This window comes from Heterocephalus glaber, unplaced genomic scaffold, assembly GCF_053883595.1.
Source record: "Heterocephalus glaber isolate CG9 unplaced genomic scaffold, H.glaber_assembly_v1.0 deba00001472, whole genome shotgun sequence".
NCBI classification, from domain to species: domain Eukaryota; kingdom Metazoa; phylum Chordata; class Mammalia; order Rodentia; family Bathyergidae; genus Heterocephalus; species Heterocephalus glaber.
This window is the reverse complement of record NW_028258315.1, coordinates 62,788,354-62,808,118: the sequence shown is the minus strand read 5'-3', so window position 1 is coordinate 62,808,118 and position 19,765 is coordinate 62,788,354. Positions and strand designations below refer to the sequence as shown.

The 19,765-nt window shown below is 37.7% G+C and overlaps 1 protein-coding gene across 5 annotated transcripts in view; it reads right to left on the bottom strand.

The window, feature by feature from the left end:
- Nucleotides 1-19,765, bottom strand: part of Grm7 (glutamate metabotropic receptor 7) — a 996,496-nt gene that overhangs the window by 473,113 nt on the left and 503,618 nt on the right. For all 5 annotated transcript variants that reach the window (XR_015439508.1, XM_087182048.1, XM_087182049.1 and 2 more), the window contains exon 4: nt 12,423-12,577. Coding sequence is in view for 4 of the 5 variants with exons in the window: in XM_087182048.1 (XP_087038174.1) it covers nt 12,423-12,577 (155 nt within the window). In the remaining variant the exon portion in view is untranslated. The remainder of the gene's footprint in view (nt 1-12,422; nt 12,578-19,765) is intronic.

Sequence of the window (19,765 nt, the reverse complement as noted above, 5' to 3'; positions counted from 1 at the left end):
AAATCAATGAAGCCAAGAGTTGGTTCTTTGAAAGAATCAACAAAATTGACAAACCTTTAGCCAACCTTGTCAGAAAAAGGAAAGAAAAGGCCCAAATCCATGCAATTAGGAATGAAAAGGGTGAAATGACAACAGACCCAGCAGAAATCCAGAGGATCATCAATACCTACCTAGAGAACCTATACGCCAATAAGATGGACAACACAGAAGAAATGGACAGATTCCTAGATACATATGAATTACCAAAGTTGAATGAAGACCTCAAAATTCTGAACAACCCAATATTAACCAATGAACTTGAAAATGTAATTCAAAACTTATCACCTAAGAAAAGCCCAGGCCCTGATGGCTTCACTCCTGAATTCTACAAGACATTTAGAGAGGAACTGCTGCCACTACTGTTTAAACTCTTCAATGAAATTGAAAGGGAAGCAATACTCCCAAATTCATTCCTGGAAGCAAGCATCACCCTGATCCCCAAAGCAGAGAAAGACCCAACTGAAAAAGAGAACTATAGGCCAATCTCACTAATGAACATAGATGCAAAAATCCTTAATAAGATACTGACAAACAGAATGCAGAAGATCATGAAGAAGATTATAAACCCTGATCAAGTGGGATTCATCCCAGGGATGCAGGGATGGTTCAATATACGAAAATCAATTAATGTAATACACTATATCAATAGAGGCAAGGACAAAAACCATATGATTATCTCCATAGATGCAGAAAAAGCATTTGACAAAAAGCATTCATGATAAAAACCCTACGAAAAATTGGAATAGATGGTCTCTACCTCAAACTGATTAAAGCCATCTAGGAAAAACCAACAGCAAATATCATACTAAATGGTCAAAAACTGAAATCCTTCACACTAAAATCAGGAACAAGACAAGGATGTCCACTATCACCACTCTTGTTCAATATAGTTCTGGAAACATTAGCCTTGGCAATTAGACAAGAGAAAGAAATAAAAGGAATAAAGATAGGTAATGAAGAAGTCAAACTGTCATTATTTGCAGATGACATGATACTCTATATAGAAAACCCCAAGAACTCCACCAAAAGTCTTCTAGACTTAATAACCAAATTTAGTCAAGTAGCTGGTTACAAGGTCAACACACAAAAATCAATAGCTTTCCTCTACACCAATGACAGACTCACTGAGAGAGAAATAGAGAAAATAGTTCCTTTCACAATAGTATTCAAAAAACTGAAATACCTAGGAATCAACCTAATGAAAGAAATCAAGGACCTCTTCTCTGAAAACTATAGCACTCTGAAAAGAGAGATTGAAGATGATATCAGAAAATAGACAGACATCCCCTGCTCCTGGGTAGGAAGGATTAATATAGTGAAAATGGCCATACTGCCAAAACTGCTATATAGATTCAAGGCAATTCCAATTGAGTCCCAGCAGCATACTTCACGGACCTTGAGAAAACAATCCAAAAATTCATTTGGAGCAAGAAGAGACCCAAAATAGCAAAAGCAATTCTAGGTAATAGAGACATGGCAGGGGGTATCACAATCCCCAACCTGCAACTATACTACAAAGCTACTGTGATAAAAACTGCATGGTACTGGAAAAGAAACAGACTTGAGGACCAGTGGAACAGATTAGAAGATGCAGAAACAACTCCAGACATACTCAGCCATCTCATCTTTGACAAAGGAGCCAAACACCCTCACTGGAGGAAAGATAGCCTCTTCAATAAATGGTGCTGGAAAAACTGGGCTTCAACTTGCCAAAGATTAAAACTAGACCTATATCTCTCACCATGAACTAAACTAAAATCAAAATGGATTAAAGATCTAAATATTAAAATAGAAACTCTGAACCAGTTGGAACAGAGGGTAGGTAGAACCCTTGAAGACATCAATGTAGGAAAAGATTTTATGAACAAAACCTCAGTTGCCCGTGAACTAACACAAACAATCAACAAATGGGATCTCTTCTTATTAAAAGGCTTCTGCACAGTAAGAGAAACCACCAGCAGTGTGAAGAGACAACCCACAATGTGGGAAAAAATCTTCACCTGCTCTTCCTCAGACAAAGGTCTACTACCTCGAATCTATAAAGAGCCTAAAAAGATCAGACCTCCCAAATTAAAGACCCAATCCAAAAATGGCCATCTGAAATGAATAGACATTTCACAGACAAGGAAGTAGAAATAGTAAATAAATACATCAAAAAATGTTCACCATCACTGGTCATTCGAGAGATGCAAATGAAAACCATGCTGAGATTCAACTTCACTCCAGAAAGAATGACTGCTATCATGAAATCCACCAATAACAAATGCTGGCAGGGCTGTGGGGAAAGAGGAACCCTGCTCCACTGCTGGTGGGAGTGTAGACTGGTACAAGCATTGTGGAAATCAGTATGGAGATACCTCAAAGAACTAGGACTGGAAGTCCCATTTGACCCCGCTATTCCACTGCTGGGGATCTTCCCCAAAGAATTAAAAGAATCATACCACAGTGATATATGTGCACCCGTGTTCATAGCAGTGCAGTTTGTAATAGCTAAAACTTGGAAACAGCCCAAATGCCCATCAACTGGAGACTGGATAAAGAAAATGTGTTTTTATAAAATGGAGTACTACTCAGCCATAAAAAATGAGAAATTAGAGACATTTATAGCTAAGTGGATGTACATTGAAGCAATACTCTTAAGTGAAATAAATAGGACACACGTGTAAATATCGAATAGTTTCTCTGGTGTGAGAAACTGAAAGTGTAAATAAGGACTAAATGTATAATAGGTAATGTGAAATAGGAAGAAAAGGGGCAAAGAGGAAGGAAGTGGGAGGGCTAGGGGAAAGGATAGAAGGGAATGGGATTAATATGAGAAAATGGAAAAATAGGAACAAAATCTTTGTAAATAGGGAGGACTGGAGGGGTCGAAGGGAGGGCTGGGCAAGGGTGAAAAATAAGAACCAAGAGAGACTATGTAAAGTTGCAAATTTCCAATGATGAATGTCATTATATTGTATACCTAAAATGTACCAATTATTAGAAGGAATAATCAATAACGTAAAATAGGAAGAAAAGTTCCAAAGGGGTAGGGGTAGTGGGAGGCACAGGGGAAAGGAAAGAAGGGAAAGGAAAAAATGATGAGAAATGGAAAAAATGGAAATAAAGTCTTTGTAAATAGGGAAGGGTGGAGGGCGTGAAGGGAGGGCTAGGAATGGGGAAAAAAAAAGAACCAAGATGCATTATATAAAGGTACAATTCCCAATGAGAAATGTAATTGTGTTGTATACCTACAATGTACCCATAAAAGAATTTAATACAAAAAAAAAAAAAGAATGGATCCTCGCACATTAACAAAAAGTTAAACTGTCAATCTTTCTTGCATCTTTTCCCAAGGGGACCTAAGGCCTTTTACCAGGGTATCTTTACATTGGGGAAAGGGGAATAATCAGATATTTGGGGAACTACTGGGCACTGCTTCTGAATTAACACTGATTTCAGGATATCCAAAACATCATTGTGACTTTCAGTAAGATCAGGGCCCTGTGAAGGAGTTTCAGATGAAGTCTGACCCATAGTGGATACAGTAGGTCTTTAAGTCTGTTCTGTAGTCATTTCTCCAGTCCCAGGTTATGGGAGACCAGATAGGAAGACTGAGGCCTAATTGTCGCCCTCAATGAGCACTAAGAAGAAAGGTGGCATGAAAGTGTGTTGACACACCGCAGAGAAAAGTAAAAACAGCTGATATCTTGTTGTTTACCCAGACAAGTACCATGTAGGGTGAGAGACAGATGAATCCTGTGTAACTCTAATTACTTATACCCATGTCTGAGCAAAAAAGCCTAGGTGCACCACTTTGGGCTCTCTGTCAAAGGGAGACAAGAGCCACCTGGCCCTCCACATTTTAACCTGATTCTGTGTCTCTTTGCTTTTCATCCTTGTCACCCCTTGTTCAGCTTCAAGTTCATAGGGCGATTCCTAAACCAAAATGCATAATTGGGATAGATATACTTAGCATTTGACCGAATCCTCACATTGGTTCCCTAACGTATACTATGATGGCTATTATGGTTGAGAAGACCAAATGGAAGCCATTAAGAGTAGTATCTACCTAGAAAAATCATAAAGTGAATGAAATATAACATCCCTAGAGGGACCGAAGAGATTAGTGTCACTATCAAGGACTTGAAAGAATCAGGGCTGGTGGTTCCCACTACATCCCATTTTAACTCTCCTACTTCAGCCATACAAAAGATAGATGGGTCTTACAGAATGATAGCAGACTGCTGCAAGCTTAATGAATTGGTGACTTCAATTGCAGCTGTTGTACCAGATGCAGTTTCCTTGCTTGAGCAAGTTAACACATCTACTGGTACCTAGTATTCAGCTGGTAATTTGGCAAATATTTCTTCTCTATACCTACTCATAAGGCCTACCAGAAAAAATTTGCCTTCAGTTGGCAAGGCCAGCAATACATCTTCACTTAGTTCACAGAGATATTGATTGAAAGCATGGGGGGAAAGGACACTTGTGGTAGAGTTAAGACCACATGATTTCATGGCAGAGGGTTAAAGGAAAAGGAAGAGAGAGATGTATACATGGGGTAGATAGCATTGGAATGGATGTAATATAAATTATAAAAGGTGGGACCAAAAGGACTAAAAGAAGCCCTTTACAACATTCAACCACCCTTGTCAAGTCATTTAGTGGCAAATGAGAGAAACCCAGTCTAAAATATCTACTACAAATAATACAAGTCTCTAAATTTGTAAAAATGAGAAGCCTTGATCCAAATGTAAGGCACAGGGTTGGACTTATGGGATTTGATATCTTCTCTCCCAGCTTTCAGCTATTTCATGTCTTCAGGCAGCAGCCTACTTTCTCTTTATGAAAGTGGGCTCCAGAAGCTCTGATTTATACTCTTCTAATTTAGCAACTAGGAGGAAAGAGAGAGGAAAAAAGAGAAGAGAGAAGGAGTGGGGATAAGGGAGGGCAGGAGGGGAGCAAGGGGAAACGAGGTGAGAGTGGAGGAGAAAGGACATCATTCTTGAAACATATAGTGAACATTTAGGGAATAGGTACCTATAGTTTTTTGTCCTGGTCTTTGAACATTCTTTCTGTGGCCACAGGAGATAGGAACTCTGTCCCTGTCCTTGAGTTAAGAGTATCAGTCATTCCTCCCTGAACAGTGTGGGCTAACAGCGTGTGGATTCAAGTGTAGATGTAGGGGCTGTAAATAGAAAGGGAACAAATGCTAGGTAGGCAGAAAAAGTAGATGATACCATGCAAGTTTGACTCAAAGTATTCTTGAAGGGACTTGATAGATCATCTAGTTAAAACTCCTTGTTTTAGAGGTAAGAAATTTAAGTCTCAGAAGAGAAAAGCCCAGATGAAAATACATTAATATATTGGAAACTTAATAGTCAAATATAATTGGGATGTAGAACTGGTGAATTAATCAAAATTTTCTATCTTAGCAAGTCATTAAAATGCATAAATACACTGAGTGTACTTACTTAAAACCTAAGTGTGCTCATGTGTGTATGCATTTACATGTATATATATAAATGAATATATGTAGAGAGAGAGACAGAGAGAGAGAGACTGAGAAAGACAGAACAATAGAGAGATACACTTGTCAATCTTCTGGTATAAGATCTAAGTTCTTTCTGTGAACACATATCACCTGGCTGGTATCACCCTACTGTCATCTGGGAAAAATATAAACTAAAATCATATCCAGTAGTGTTTTTAAAATGAAATGAAAACTTAAAAGTAATTCCACAGCAATTTCATTGAAGCAGTTTTTGTAATGTTTATGGCTTTCTCGCCAATATTTTAACAGTCTCCTCTACAACTAATAGTGACAAGCCTACCAAGTGTTTTCAAAGCATTCAAATTTACTTTCTGTGAAGTAGCATCTCTTTACTTATTTCCCTCCACTCACTTCATTGGTATAATTTTTAATTACATTAAGTAATTATTTTGGCATAGTATAGAAATTAATGGATTTTGACACAAATACAGTGAACTCTAGATAGTCACAAATTCTACAGTTAGGGGATACTAGAGACCAGCCTACTAGCTGTCAGTATTCAGTGTATTGGAACATTAAACCCTGTATCTTAAAAATATAGTTGATTTACATTTGGTCATTTGGAAATGACTGGTGGCCAGGTAAATGAATTCAGTGAAGAGAGCATCAGTCATATTATTTGACAGGAAATGTCATGGGTCAGTCTTAGTTAATTATTCTCCTATCTCTTAGGTAGAAGATTTCTGTTTACATTCCTTGCCACTTTCTTAAGGCCAATAATCTCTAGTTTTAACATTACAAGATTAAAAATAAGATGATGTTGTTGTCCACACAGATTCCCTACCTCCCCTCCCTTCGTTAGTATGCTTTGTTAGTAGATGCAGCACATCCTGGAAGGCAGTTCCCTTGGGGATGTCTAAAACAAACAGCCTCCTCTGTGTGTTCTACTTGCTGTAAAGTCAAAGTAGAGGCTTCCATATCTGCTTGTAACATTTCAACAAACCATCTAATTGAGTCATCACAGTGACCCTGTACAGGCAGCCTCTCCAGATTAAAATGAAAAGGAGAAATGAAGTGATTCCCAAGGGATGCAAAAGAGAAAGAGTTTAAACCCATTTAGAAGTCTCCAGTGAGTTCCTGAGTTAGAATATTAGTCTTCGTTTCCACTAAGTGTCCTGGGCGGGGGGGCGGGGATCAACAGGAAATGTCATTTCAGTGAATATTTTCCCCATCCAGAGAAAATTTCAAATTTGTACATATTATTACCTTGCATATTCTTTACTGTGTTACAGGCCTTCTGGTAGAAAATGCTAGCAGTTCACAAAGATGGGATGTTATAGGGAATCCAATAGCTGCTGGCACCATCCTCAAAGTGGCTCAGAATTTAGTTGTAAATGCTAAGTGTGAATGTGATATGTACGATACTGTGTAATAAAAGGGAATCATGGCATAGTAAGGACTGAGGGTTCAATAAATTTGATTGAGAGGAAATATAAACTAACTCTGGTAAAAGCAAAGTAGTCATGTAAAGTGATTAATAATTTGCTCTATATCTTGAAGAAAAAGTATTTTCCGGATCACTAAGAAACGGAAATGAGAAACATTGTTGAACTATAGACAGCAAAAGGATTTGATATGAATATATACTAGGAATCTAGAAAAGGCTGGTGTTATGGTTTATATCTAGTTGTGCCCCTTAAAGCCTTGCATGCTCATAGGTGGGGTTTTTGAGGGGGTGGATTATGGGGGGGGGCATTCATCAGTGGATTAGTCCATTGATGGGTTTATAGCTAAATGTGATTTAGGAGGTGAAGCCTGGTTGGAGGAGGTGGGTCACTGGAGGTGTGGCCTGGATGAGTTTATCTCCCTCCCTCCTTCCTTGACCCCCCCTCCCCCCAGCTTCCTATTGCTATGCCATGAGATATTTCTCCTCTGCCATGGCCCTCTGTCATTCTGCCCTGCCTCTGAGCCAGTGGAATATGGACTGAAACCACCAGAAATTGTGAGGCAAAATAAAGCTATCCTCTAATTTGCAGGTGTCTGGTATCATGTCTCATCAATGAGAAAGTAACTAACAGCTAGAAAGGCTTGATCTGATAATATGTACATATTCATATCATTCAGATCTTTATTTTGATTCACAAGGTATCACTGGCCCTTTCATTTTTCTTCTTCCTTTGCATCTTGGTTATTAATATGTTGGTTCTTGAGGAAAAGGGCTTTACTGTAATTATCCTAATATGGTACTTTATCATTTTCTCTTTATTATCTGTCCTCTCCATATTAGATGTAAGACTTGGTCTAGATCTGGTCTGGATTGTTACCTGCTATAATAGCGGTATCTATATATACGCATGATATACTGCTGGACATTTATAGGCAGACTTAATGAAATAAATTGTTACGACAGTGAGCATGAAACTTGTCACTGCTGTCTCACTGAACAAGATTATTGGTCCAAAAGGACTATTCATTTCTTAGAAACAGCATTGTGGTTCAAGGCATTAATTTCTTAGTGTCTTCTCCAGATCTCTTGGCAAAACTCTGACAGATGTGGAACATTCCAGGGAATCAAGGAAAAGTAAAGTAGGGCATATCTAAATTGGAGCCATAATTATTTTAGCTCAGATCTTCATAGCTTTGAGTTTACAGGTTTTATGAAAAATAAAGAATTCAATCTTGAGTAAACCTCATGAAATCCTTTTAAAATTACCTGACTTTTTAAGTGCTATGTCCAGAGTATTTCTGGGTAGTGGGACTATTTCTTTACAGATTGCAGGAACAAAGCTGTTCCAGACACTCATTTGAAAATCATCACCAACTGTGAGAGCCATGAGAGTCAGCTTTGTGAATTCAACCTTTATTACACTAGTTTCATAATGTTAATGATTATGGGAAACAGGAGAAGATACTGCTCCACGATCCTTGCTGGCTCCCAAGTGATACCAAGGATAGCCTACTCTAAGAATAGCAGAGCATTTTAGGTGAAGAGTTGAAGCTGACTTGGGGATGTTTTACTCTGAAGACTTGGGAAGGCTGGAAAGCATTACTAAGCATCCTGGTTAATGGGATAACACACAAGTAGGGATCCTACTAGCAATGGTTTTGGTCATGAGAAACCTCAGAGCAACTAAAAATTACAAAAGTCTTTTGGTTCAGGAGCTACAGGAGAGTACCAAGTTCTGGCAACCTTTCCCAGGTCGCCCATGAGTGCTGGGCATCAGGCAGTACCATCACCTACCCAACCACAGTTAGGCTCCCATCATTGTTAAACTGAAAAGGGAAGACACAACCCTCTTTACTAAGCAACAGTAAACCATCTCTTTTCTATAAATGGAGAAGAAATACAGGTAGAAGATAAAAATAAAGAACTACTTTCACAGATACCAAATAGTTGCTAGCACTTTGGCCAAAATTTTTTTTCTGTTTAGACACATATATAAGATAATCACCAAAATTCTAGATGTTTACTAAATATGTTCAAAATATGAATATGAAGATTAATATGTGTGCCAAGCATGGTGGCACATGACTATAATCCCAGAATTTGGGAGGCCGAGGCACAAGCCTTGGCTATATAGTAATTTCAAGGCCAACCTGAACTGCACAGCCAGACCCTATCTCAAAAGACCCCACAAATACATACATACATAGAATGGTAAATGTGTGGTTTATTAGTTTTTTTCCTATTTACATCTGAGTTTCCAGCTCAAAGACACCAGGATGTTATACAAATAGTTGTGTTATTCATTCTAACCCAGCATTATCCAATATGGAGCACCTACCAGAAATGAAAAATAAATGATAGACCAAAAAAAAAAAAAAAGATCCTAGGTAGGACAGAAAAACTCACTTGCCCTTATAGAACATACTCCATTTATAGTTTTATTTTACATGCTTCTAAATATTTTAGTTAGCATTGGTCAGAAGCCTCAGCATAACTGATGCATTCCTTTTTCCATTTTTCTAGGAGTGACACTGGAAAGGCACAGCCTCAATCTGAATGCGTGATCTGCCTTGGAAGTGAAATGGGCATGGTTCTCTTTGTAGCAATGCACTTCAACAGTGAAGCTAGATTGAAATCATAGCATTTTAGGGCCGGGGATTTAGCTCAGTGGTTCTGAAGCCTGCCTTGCAAGCACAAGATTCTGAGTTCGATCCCTGGTACAAAACAAAACAAAACAAAACAAAAAATCATAGCATTTTCTATATGGCAAGAAGTGAAATTTCGCTTTTCTCTGGGTAGTAGTGTAAAGTTTTGCATGAATGGTTGGTATTCCACCACATTCCAATATCACTTTTAATGACCACAGCACTTCTCTCCAGTTCATTTTCTGGGGCCATGTTTTTTCTTTTTATACTTTTTAGCCAGTTCATGACATTGTATTTTGCCTAATGTTGTAAATCTGTATATCCCTATATATACATGAAAATATTATTTTCTCCCTAGTACTTATAAAACCTTTGAGATAATTACTAAATTCCTAAAATATTACACACCTGAATTTAGTAACCATGGAATATGTGCATCATGTTCATGTGGCACCTATGGCCTAAGAGGAAAGGATCTCAGCTGAGACCCTGTAATTAGTGGCTTTGCCTTAATCCTTTTTTTGCACCAGGGATCAAACTCAGGACCTTGTGCTTACAAGGCAGGCTTGGTACCACTGAGGTAAATCCCCATCCTTTTGCCTTAATTCTTACAGAACTCTTGCCTTTTACTCCTCAAAAGATGACCTGAGTAAGCTTTCTAACTCCTGATCACATCACATTTATATGCTCCAGGCTATCTGGACTTACAGAATAAAATATAAACTTCTTAGTATAGTTCTCAGCAAACTTCACCATGCAACTGTGGCCCACATTTCAGCTATACATTGTACCAGGCCTTGATTTGTCTTGCTATCCCTACATCCTTCCGCACATACAACTACATAAAAAATTTATATGAACATCTGTATTTTCTAGGTAAAGAACTAAGTGCTAGGGGTATAATGATGCATCATATTTATAAAATTTCTAATATAGCCAGATTAGGAATACAGGTAATTACAATGGTAGGGGATAAGTAGGAGGCTGGGGGAACAACCAAAGGGCTACTAAAGTGACACTTGGATAGAGTAAAGGCCACAGATGGCTTCCATGCAAAATTAATATGTCAGCAGAGATCCAAAAGTTAAATAGGAGTCAATCATCCAAATTGTGCCGTAGAGACTGGTGCCCTAGGGAGGGAGTATCATCCTAATGTCTTGGAAATAAGAAAATTTAAGGAACTACAATAATTTCAAGATTGCCAAAGTATAGAACTGGGCTGCAGAATGAACTACTGGCCGTTCTTCTATTGTTTTTGCCCATTTGTTTGCCTTTTCCCTCTTCCGTGGGTCTTTATCCTCATAGTCTGTTGGATGACCTCCAGTCATCACTTTGTGAACTTTTTCAAAGAAGACTTCCCAACTTGTCACTTCTGTCTCATTGAACAAGATTATCAGTCCAAAAGGACTATTCATGTCTTAGAAACAGCACTGTGGTTCAAGGCTTTAATTTCTTTCTTAGTGTCTTCACCTGTCTAGGGAAACTTCCATGGCATTTTGTGTGTGCCCTATCCCATTCTCCTCTGCACTTACAGAGATTTCCATGACCTACAGCCACTCGCTATTTTCTGATACCTTCACCCAGGTTTGGGAGCTTTGAGGCTGAGAATTTTGTATCTCTGTCTTCTGTTTTCTTGGCCCCTAGCACAGAATAAGGCACATAATAGACACACACACACATTTTTGAGTGAAAAGGAGTAAAGATGGTTAAGACCTTATTTTTATTCTTGCAATCCATCTGCAAATATATTGATCTGTGTTGCAAGACAGGCAATCTTCTCTGAACATGTAGAGGGGATGAAATTAATTCAAAGACTCCAAATCAAAACATGGATGACTCATGGAATCTTGTTCTCCTCCAAATATCATATAAAGAGAACAGTGACAGAACCACAATTTATTTGTTTTAAAAAGCCTACACACTACGTGCAACCTTCTGGGGAGGATAATTAATTGGACCAAAGTAAAAAGAGAATAGAAAGAAAAGCAAATATTTGAAGGGTTCAATTTAATTGAAAAGCATGATTAAGGAAGTCTTTGGAGAACTGGTCCATCAGAAGAGCAGGGTATCAGCACAATATTTCTTTTTTCTTTACATAAGTATCTTCTCTTAGAAATAACTTTTTTTCAAACTAAGGAAAAACAAATTGCAATGTGCAGATTTTGCTAGATCAAGGGGATGCTATTAACACTCTCCTAGTGATCCTCTCAAAAAGTCTTTGTACTAGTGGATTTGGGGTATAGCCTCATGGTAGAGAATGTGCTTAGCATGCACAAGGCCCTGGCTTAAATCCCTAGCACTGCTAAAGTAAAAACAAATAAAATATACTGTGTAGTAAAAAAACATTAAATGAAAAAGGCAGAAATTTAGAACAAATGAGTGTAAACAAAGAGAACTGAGAAAGTGACTAAGAGGGGAAATACTTCATGTAGTTTTCCTTCTGATAAAGTAAAGGGTAAATTATAAAGGGAAAATGTTCTCCCCAAAATGTACCACACTTACACACTTCAATGTGTTATTATTTCACTTCATATTAATGGTAATGCTCTTCTCTCGGAAAGCTCCTGTGGCATGAATAAAGAATATATGCTAATTCTGATATTATTATGAAAATACTGTAGCATGAGCTCTTCAAAAGATGAACAGCAACTGAAAGAACAGACCAGGTGTACAGCTTATTTTATATTTCATGGATAAAAGTTTGAAACTACCCTGCATAAATTATGTACAAACACAAAATCTTCAAGAAATGCATGCTTTGGCCACCCAACTTAGCACATCTCCGAGCAGAGCCCACTGTGGATGAAGCATGTACCTTCCACGGTTGCTCGCTTAGGCTGAATGGTGATGGCTCCCTCTGCAATATCTTCATGCTGGTGCAGGGGGTTTATTTTGGAGCCCCAGCTGTCCGATCCCACCCAAAGGAAATGGCCCACTTGGTCAGCTCTTTTGGCTGCTGCAAGGATCTGCCTGTGAAAAAACATGAAAGATACATTAATGATAAAGAGCAGAAGATGTACATCAGCATATTTGAAATTGAGTAGAAGGCAAACAAGCTGGTTCTTGAGAAGTAAATAATCTAGTTCTTCTCAATAAATAATCAACTATAAAAAAGTATACCTGAGGATTTATATCCCTAATACATGAAAAGATTTTATAAACCCATAAAAAAGTCAAAGCACTTTGAGGAGTTGGAAAGAATATAAAACTTAAGAGATAAGAGGAGAAATATAAACATTCAATTAACTGGAGGTACATTTTCACATATATTAGAAAGGATGGGAATATACATTAAAACTAGAGACAACATTCACATTTCATATTGGCTTAAATGTTTGTTTTATTTTGCACTGTGAGTTTTGGCTTGAAGTGAGAGAAATGACCACACTCATTCACAGTTGGTGATAAGTATCATTTCTTAATAGCCATATCTCAATATAAATCAAAGTTCTTACAGTATTAAAACAAACGGAATTTTATGTAAAACTGGTGAAATGCACAATCCATATTGATGAAAATAGTTTGTAAATAACAAGAAGAACAAGAAATGAAAGAATAAGAAAAATTATTAATGGAGAGTTATCATAATAGTATTTTGGGATGAAGGGAAAAAGGATGAGATATAACTGCATTTGCAAAACACAAAAACCTAAGAGTAAATTTCCTTTAGTTTGTAATATCACCAAAGAAGTGGTTTACTTGCCTCTAAGTACTTGAAGTTACCAGCTATTAAAAAGTACAGAGTTAAATACAGGAAAATTTTTGGAAGAACACATACAAGATGGCAAAATGAATCTTCCTTTCTCCTTCTAGGCAGGAAATGGAATGGTAATTTTCTAATAAAATTATAAAGAATAATTGTTCTGATACTGTGAGTACACAAACAAAAAAGGCAAATTAGAGATGGTTGTGTTAAACATGGGGATAGGGATAGGAAGGAATGATTAAATGTCAGAATGATTACAAGTCAGTAGAGTATGTAAATGACAGCCCTAAGACTATTCAGGATTACTAATCTCCTGCTTACAGAATGCTGTAAGCCAGGGGTTTGCTGCCTCAGGAAGAAAACAGTTTTTCTGGAAAGTTCTGAACCATCCCAGTAAAAAGACGCTAGATATTGACATAGATCTTTCCAATGCATGTCCAATTTGATGTGTGACCAACCCACTGAGACCCCCATTTGGTAAGGACTGCTCATGTACACAGTTTACACCTTACTCAATTGTGACCTGCTAAAAGTTATTAAAAATTAGAGAAAATCTCTAGTGGAAAACAGAAAAATTAACAAGAAAAAGGAAACTGATGTAGGCTGGGGAAGAGATCATGCATAAAGAAGAACAAAGTGACAAATACACTTAATTGAAAGTTCTGTGAAATCTGGAATAAGATAAATATAAAGTAACACAAAATGGTTCTTATTAAAAATATGAAATTACAGGATATTTGGGGAGATGAAAAGGAAAGCAAATTTTCCAAAAACCAAACCAACCAAAAGTTAAAAAATAGACAAGACTGCTAAAGATTAAATATAGGAAGGCTTGTATACAACTATCATTTTCAGCTCAAATATACAGAGAATATAAAATAATTTTTCAACTAATATTTTAATGAAGAATCCAAACAATTTAAAGTATGAATTTCTAAACTTAAGAAGCTCAACCAGTGTTAAAATCGGAGTAGAAATAAATCATATTATAAAATGTAAGATCTTGAGTCGCGCTGAAAACACCGAATCAGCCCGGTGCAGATGGGCAGGTCTGTGGACATCATCCGAGGTTGCCAGTCATGCTGAAAACACCGAATCAGCCCATGCCCCGGGAGCAAGCCACAGGACACCCCCCCCCCCGCTCTTTTGGCCTCTTCTCTGTACAGCCCCCTGTTTCCACCCTACAAAGACACAGAGGACACTGGACCACCAGACCACTATACTGGAGCTAATCAAGTTCTCAGCATTTAAAGAATTCCTGCACAGAGGTAGGGTCTTCTGAGCCACCGTTCCACTTCTCCTGGTCCAGAGGAAGGGGCTTCCGGGCCACCAACCATCCTGCTGCTCCCGGCCCAGAGGAAGGGGCTTTCAGACAACCATCACTACCACCGCTCCCAGCCCCTGGCCCACCTCTCCCAGCTCAGAGGAGGTAAGCCATGCAGATGCCAACAGCAGCCCCCTGCTCCCCCAGTCAAAATGAGAAAACATGTAAATGAGTCTCAAAACCAGACTTCCAGATGACCTACAGCAACCTCAAAGGGAAATGAGATGCAACACTCTGATACTCAACCACCTGGACCCACTGAACTGGCAACAAAAGGGGATCTGGAAAAAAATGAAATCAGAAATAATTTCTCAGATAACAGGAGAAATTGTGCTCCTAGTGCAAGACATGATTAATAAATCTACAGAGGAGCTGAGGAACATGATGGAATCCCAACATAGGAAATGAAAAAAATTCATAAAACACATGAAAATAGATTTCCAGGAGATGAAAAACTCCATTGAAAGTCTACACAGCAGAATGAGCCAATGTGAGGACAGAATTTCAGATATAGAAGATAAGGTTATAATTAATGACCAGGAAAAGAAAATTTGTTTCAAAATTATAAGGGAACATGAGAAATCAATCCAGCAGCTGCTAGATGATGCAAAGAAGAATAACATAAGACTGATCGAAGTCAATGAAGAAACAGGAGAGAGTGCAGATGACATAAAAAACTCTTCGCAAAAGTAATGGCAGAAAACTTCCCAAGCGCAGGAAAAGAACTTGACATACAGATAAGTGAGGCATACAGAACTCCAAATGGCCTTGATCCAAAAAAAAAAAAACTACACATAGGCATATAATTGTTAAGATTCCAGAAACTCAACAGAAGAACAAAGTTCTACAAGCAGTTAGAGAAAAGAAACAAGTCACATACAAAGGAAAGCCCATCAGAATCACAGCAGACTTCACAACACAAACCATCAAGGCAAGAAGAGCTTGGAGTAACATATTCCAAGCCCTAAAAGAAAACAGCCTTCAAGCCAGATTGATGTACCCTGTAAAACTATCTTTCAAAATTGATGGAGAAATAAAATACTTTGGTGACAAAAAACACATTAGGAACTTCATGATGAAAAACCAGCACTCCAAAGAATTTTACAGAATATCCTAGGAACAGACATTGAGGATCACAACCTGAGGAAGCAAAGCAGAATGAACCCATCTGAAATGACAAGAAATTAAATGTAAAGGGGGAGAACCCAACAAAAAGAAAAAGTCATGGTAATGACAAGTCAATACGTTTCAGTTATAACCATCAATGTTAATGGTCTCAATTCACCAATCCAAAGAAATAGACTGGCAGAATGGGTCAAGAAGCAAAATCCAACAATATGCTGCATACAAGTAACACACCTAATTCAAAAGGAAACTCATAGACTGAAAGTTAAAGGGTGGAAAACATTACTCCATGTGATGGGAATCCAAAAAAAAGCAGGAGTAGCTATCCTCTTTGCAGATCAAATAGATTTCAAACCAACACTGATGAAGAGAGACAAAGAAGGACACTACATCCTTATAAAGGGAAGAATCCAAGAGGAAGAGATGACAATCATAAATATCTATGCACCAAACACTAGTGCACCCAACTATATAAAACAAATATTAATGGACATGAAAAGTCATATATGCACTAATACAATTTTAGTAGGGGACCTCAACACCCCACTGTGGCAAATAGATAGATCAACTAGACTAAAAATAAGTAATGAAATACTAGAACTCAATTGAACTCTTGAACAAATGAACTTAACAGATGTTTACAGAGTCTTCCACCCTACAAAATCAGAATACACATTCTTCTCAGCTGCACATGGGTCATTCTCCAAAATAGACCACATACACATAGAACATGTTTAAGTAAGTGCAAAGGAATTGAAGTTATCCCCTCTATATTATCAGACCATAGTGCAATGAAATTGGAGATCAATAGCAAAAGAAACTCAAAAAATTTCATAAACACATGGAAATTGAACAACACACTTCTGAATAACCAATGGGTCACAGAGGAAATTAAAGAAGAAATCAGACAGTTCCTTCAATTAAATGACAATGACAATACAACATATCAGAATCTATGGGACGCAATGAAAGCAGTCTTATGAGGGAAATTCATAGCAGTGAATATGCATATTAGGAAAACAGAATGAGCCCAATTAAACAACCTGATGCTGAACCTCAAGCTTCTAGAAAAAGAAGAGCAGGACAAACCCAAAGTTCATACAAGGGAGGAAATTATAAAGATCAGAGGAGAAATCAATGCAATGGAGACTAAGAGAATGATACAAAAAATCAATGAAGCCAAAAGTTGGTTCTTCAAATGAATCAAGAAAATTGACAAACCCTTAGCCAACTTTATCAGAAAAAGGAAAGAAAAGGCCCAAATCCATGCAATTAGGAATGAAAAGGGTGAAATGACAACAGACCCAGCAGAAATCCAGAGGATCATCAATACCTACTTCCAGAACCACTACACCAATAAGATGGACAAAACAGAAGAAATGGACAGATTCCTAGATACATATGAATTACCAAAGTTGAATGGAGAAGACCTAAAAATTCTAAACAACTTAATATCAATCAATGAAATTGAAAATGTAATTAAAACTTATCAACTAAGAAAAGCCCAGGCTCTGATGGCTTCACTGCTGAATTCTACAAGACATTTAGAGGAACTATTGCCACTACTGTTTAACCTCTTCAATGAAATTGAAAGGGAAGCAATACTCCCAAATTCATTCCTGGAAGCAAGCATCACCCTGATCCCCAAAGCACAGAAAGACCCAACTGAAAAGGAGAACTATAGGCCAATCTCACTAAAGAACATAGATGCAAAAATCCTTAATAAGATACTGGCAAACAGAATGCAGAAGATCATCAAGAAGATCATAAACCCTGATCAAGTGGGATTCATCCCAGAGATGCAGGGATCATTCAACATATGCAAATCAATCAATGTAATACACTATATATCAATAAAGCCAAGGACAACAACCATGTGATTATCTCCATGGATGCAGAAAAAGCATTTGACAAAATCCAACACACATTTATGATAAAAGCCCTACAAAAAATTGGAATAGATGGTCTCTACCTCAAACTGATTAAAGCCATCTAGGAAAAACCAACAGCCAATATCATACGAAATGGTCAAAAACTGAAATCCTTCACACTCAAATCAGGAACAAGACAAGGATGTCCACTACCACCACTCTTCTTCAATATAGTTTTGGAAACACTAGCCACGCCAATTAGACAATAGAAGGAAATAAAAAGAATAAAGATAGGAAAAGAAGAAATCAAATTGTCATTATTTGCAGATGACATGATACTCTATATAGAAGACCCCAAGAACTCCACCAAAAGTCTTCTAGACTTAATAACCAAATTCAGTCAAGTAGCTGGTTACAAGGTCAACACACAAAAATCAATAGCTTTCCTCTATACAAATGACAGACTCACTGAGAGAGAAATACGGAAAATAATTCCTTTCACAATAGTATCCAAAAAACTGAAACACCTAGGAATCAACCTAATGAAAGAAATCAAGGACCTCTTCTCTGAAAACTATAGCACTCTGAAAAGAGAGATTGAAGATGATATCAGAAAATAGACAGACATCCCCTGCTCCTGGGTAGGAAGGATTAATATAGTGAAAATGGCCATACTGCCAAAACTGCTATATAGATTCAAGGCAATTCCAATTGAGATCCCAGCAGCATACTTCATGGACCTTGAGAAAACAATCCAAAAATTCATTTGGAACAAGAGGAGATCCAGAATAGCAAAAGCAATTCTAGGTAACAGAGACATGGTAGAGGGTATCACAATCCCCAACCTGCAACTATACTACAAAGCTATGGTGATAAAAACAGTATGGTACTGGCAAAGAAACAGATCTGAGGACCAGTGGAACAGATTAGAAGATGCAGAAACAACGCCAGGCACACTCAGCCATCTTATCTTCGATGAAGGAGCCAAACACCCTTACTGGAGGAAAGATTGCCTCTTTAATAAAAGGTGCTGGAAAAATTGGGCTTCCACTTGCCAAAGATTAAAACTAGACCTATATCTCTCACCATGCATTAAACTAAAATCAAAATGGATTAAAGATCTAAATATTAAAAGAGAAATGCTGAACCAACTAGAATAGAGGTTAGGTAGAACTCTTGAAGACATTGGTGTAGGAAAAGATTTTATGAACAAAACCTCAGTTGCCCATGAACTAACACAAACAACCAACAAGTGGGATCTTTTCTTATTAAAAAGCTTCTGCACAGCAAGAGAAACCACCAGCAGTGTGAAGAGACAACCCACAATGTGGGAAATAATCTTCACCTGCTTTTCCTCAGACAAAGGTCTACTATCTCAAATCTATAAAGAACTTAAAAAGATCAGACCTCTCAAATTTAAAGACCCAATCCAAAAATGGGCATTGGAAATGAACAAACATTTCACAGACAAGGAAGTAGAAATAGTACATAAATACATCAAAAAATGTTCACCATCACTGGTCATTCGAGAGATGCAAATGAAAACAATGCTGAGATTCTACCTCACTCCAGAAAGAATGGCTGCTATCATGAAATCAACCAATAACAAATGCTGGCAGGGCTGTGGGGAAAGAGGAACACTGCTCCACTGCTGGTGGGAGTGTAGACTGGTGCAAGCACTGTGGAAATCAGTATGGAGATACCTCAAAGAACTAGGAGTTGCAGTCCCATTTGACCCCGCTATTCCACTGCTGGGGATCTTCCCCAAAGAATTAAAAGAATCATACCACAGTGATATATGTGCTCCTATGTTCATAGTAGTAGAGTTTGTGATTGCTAAAACTTGGAAACAGCCCAAATGCCCATCAACTGGAGACTGGATCAAGAACATGTGGGGATTTTTTATAAAATGGACTACTACTCAGCTATAAAAAATGAGAAATTGGAGACATTTATAGCTAAATGGATGCACATTGAGGCAATACTCTTAAGTGAAATAAATAGGACACACATGTATAAATACCAAATAGTTTCTGTGGTGTGAGAAACTGGAAGTTTAAATGGGGACTAAAATGTATGATAGGTAATGTGAAATAGGAAGAAAAGGGGCAAAGGGGAAGAAAGTGGGAGGG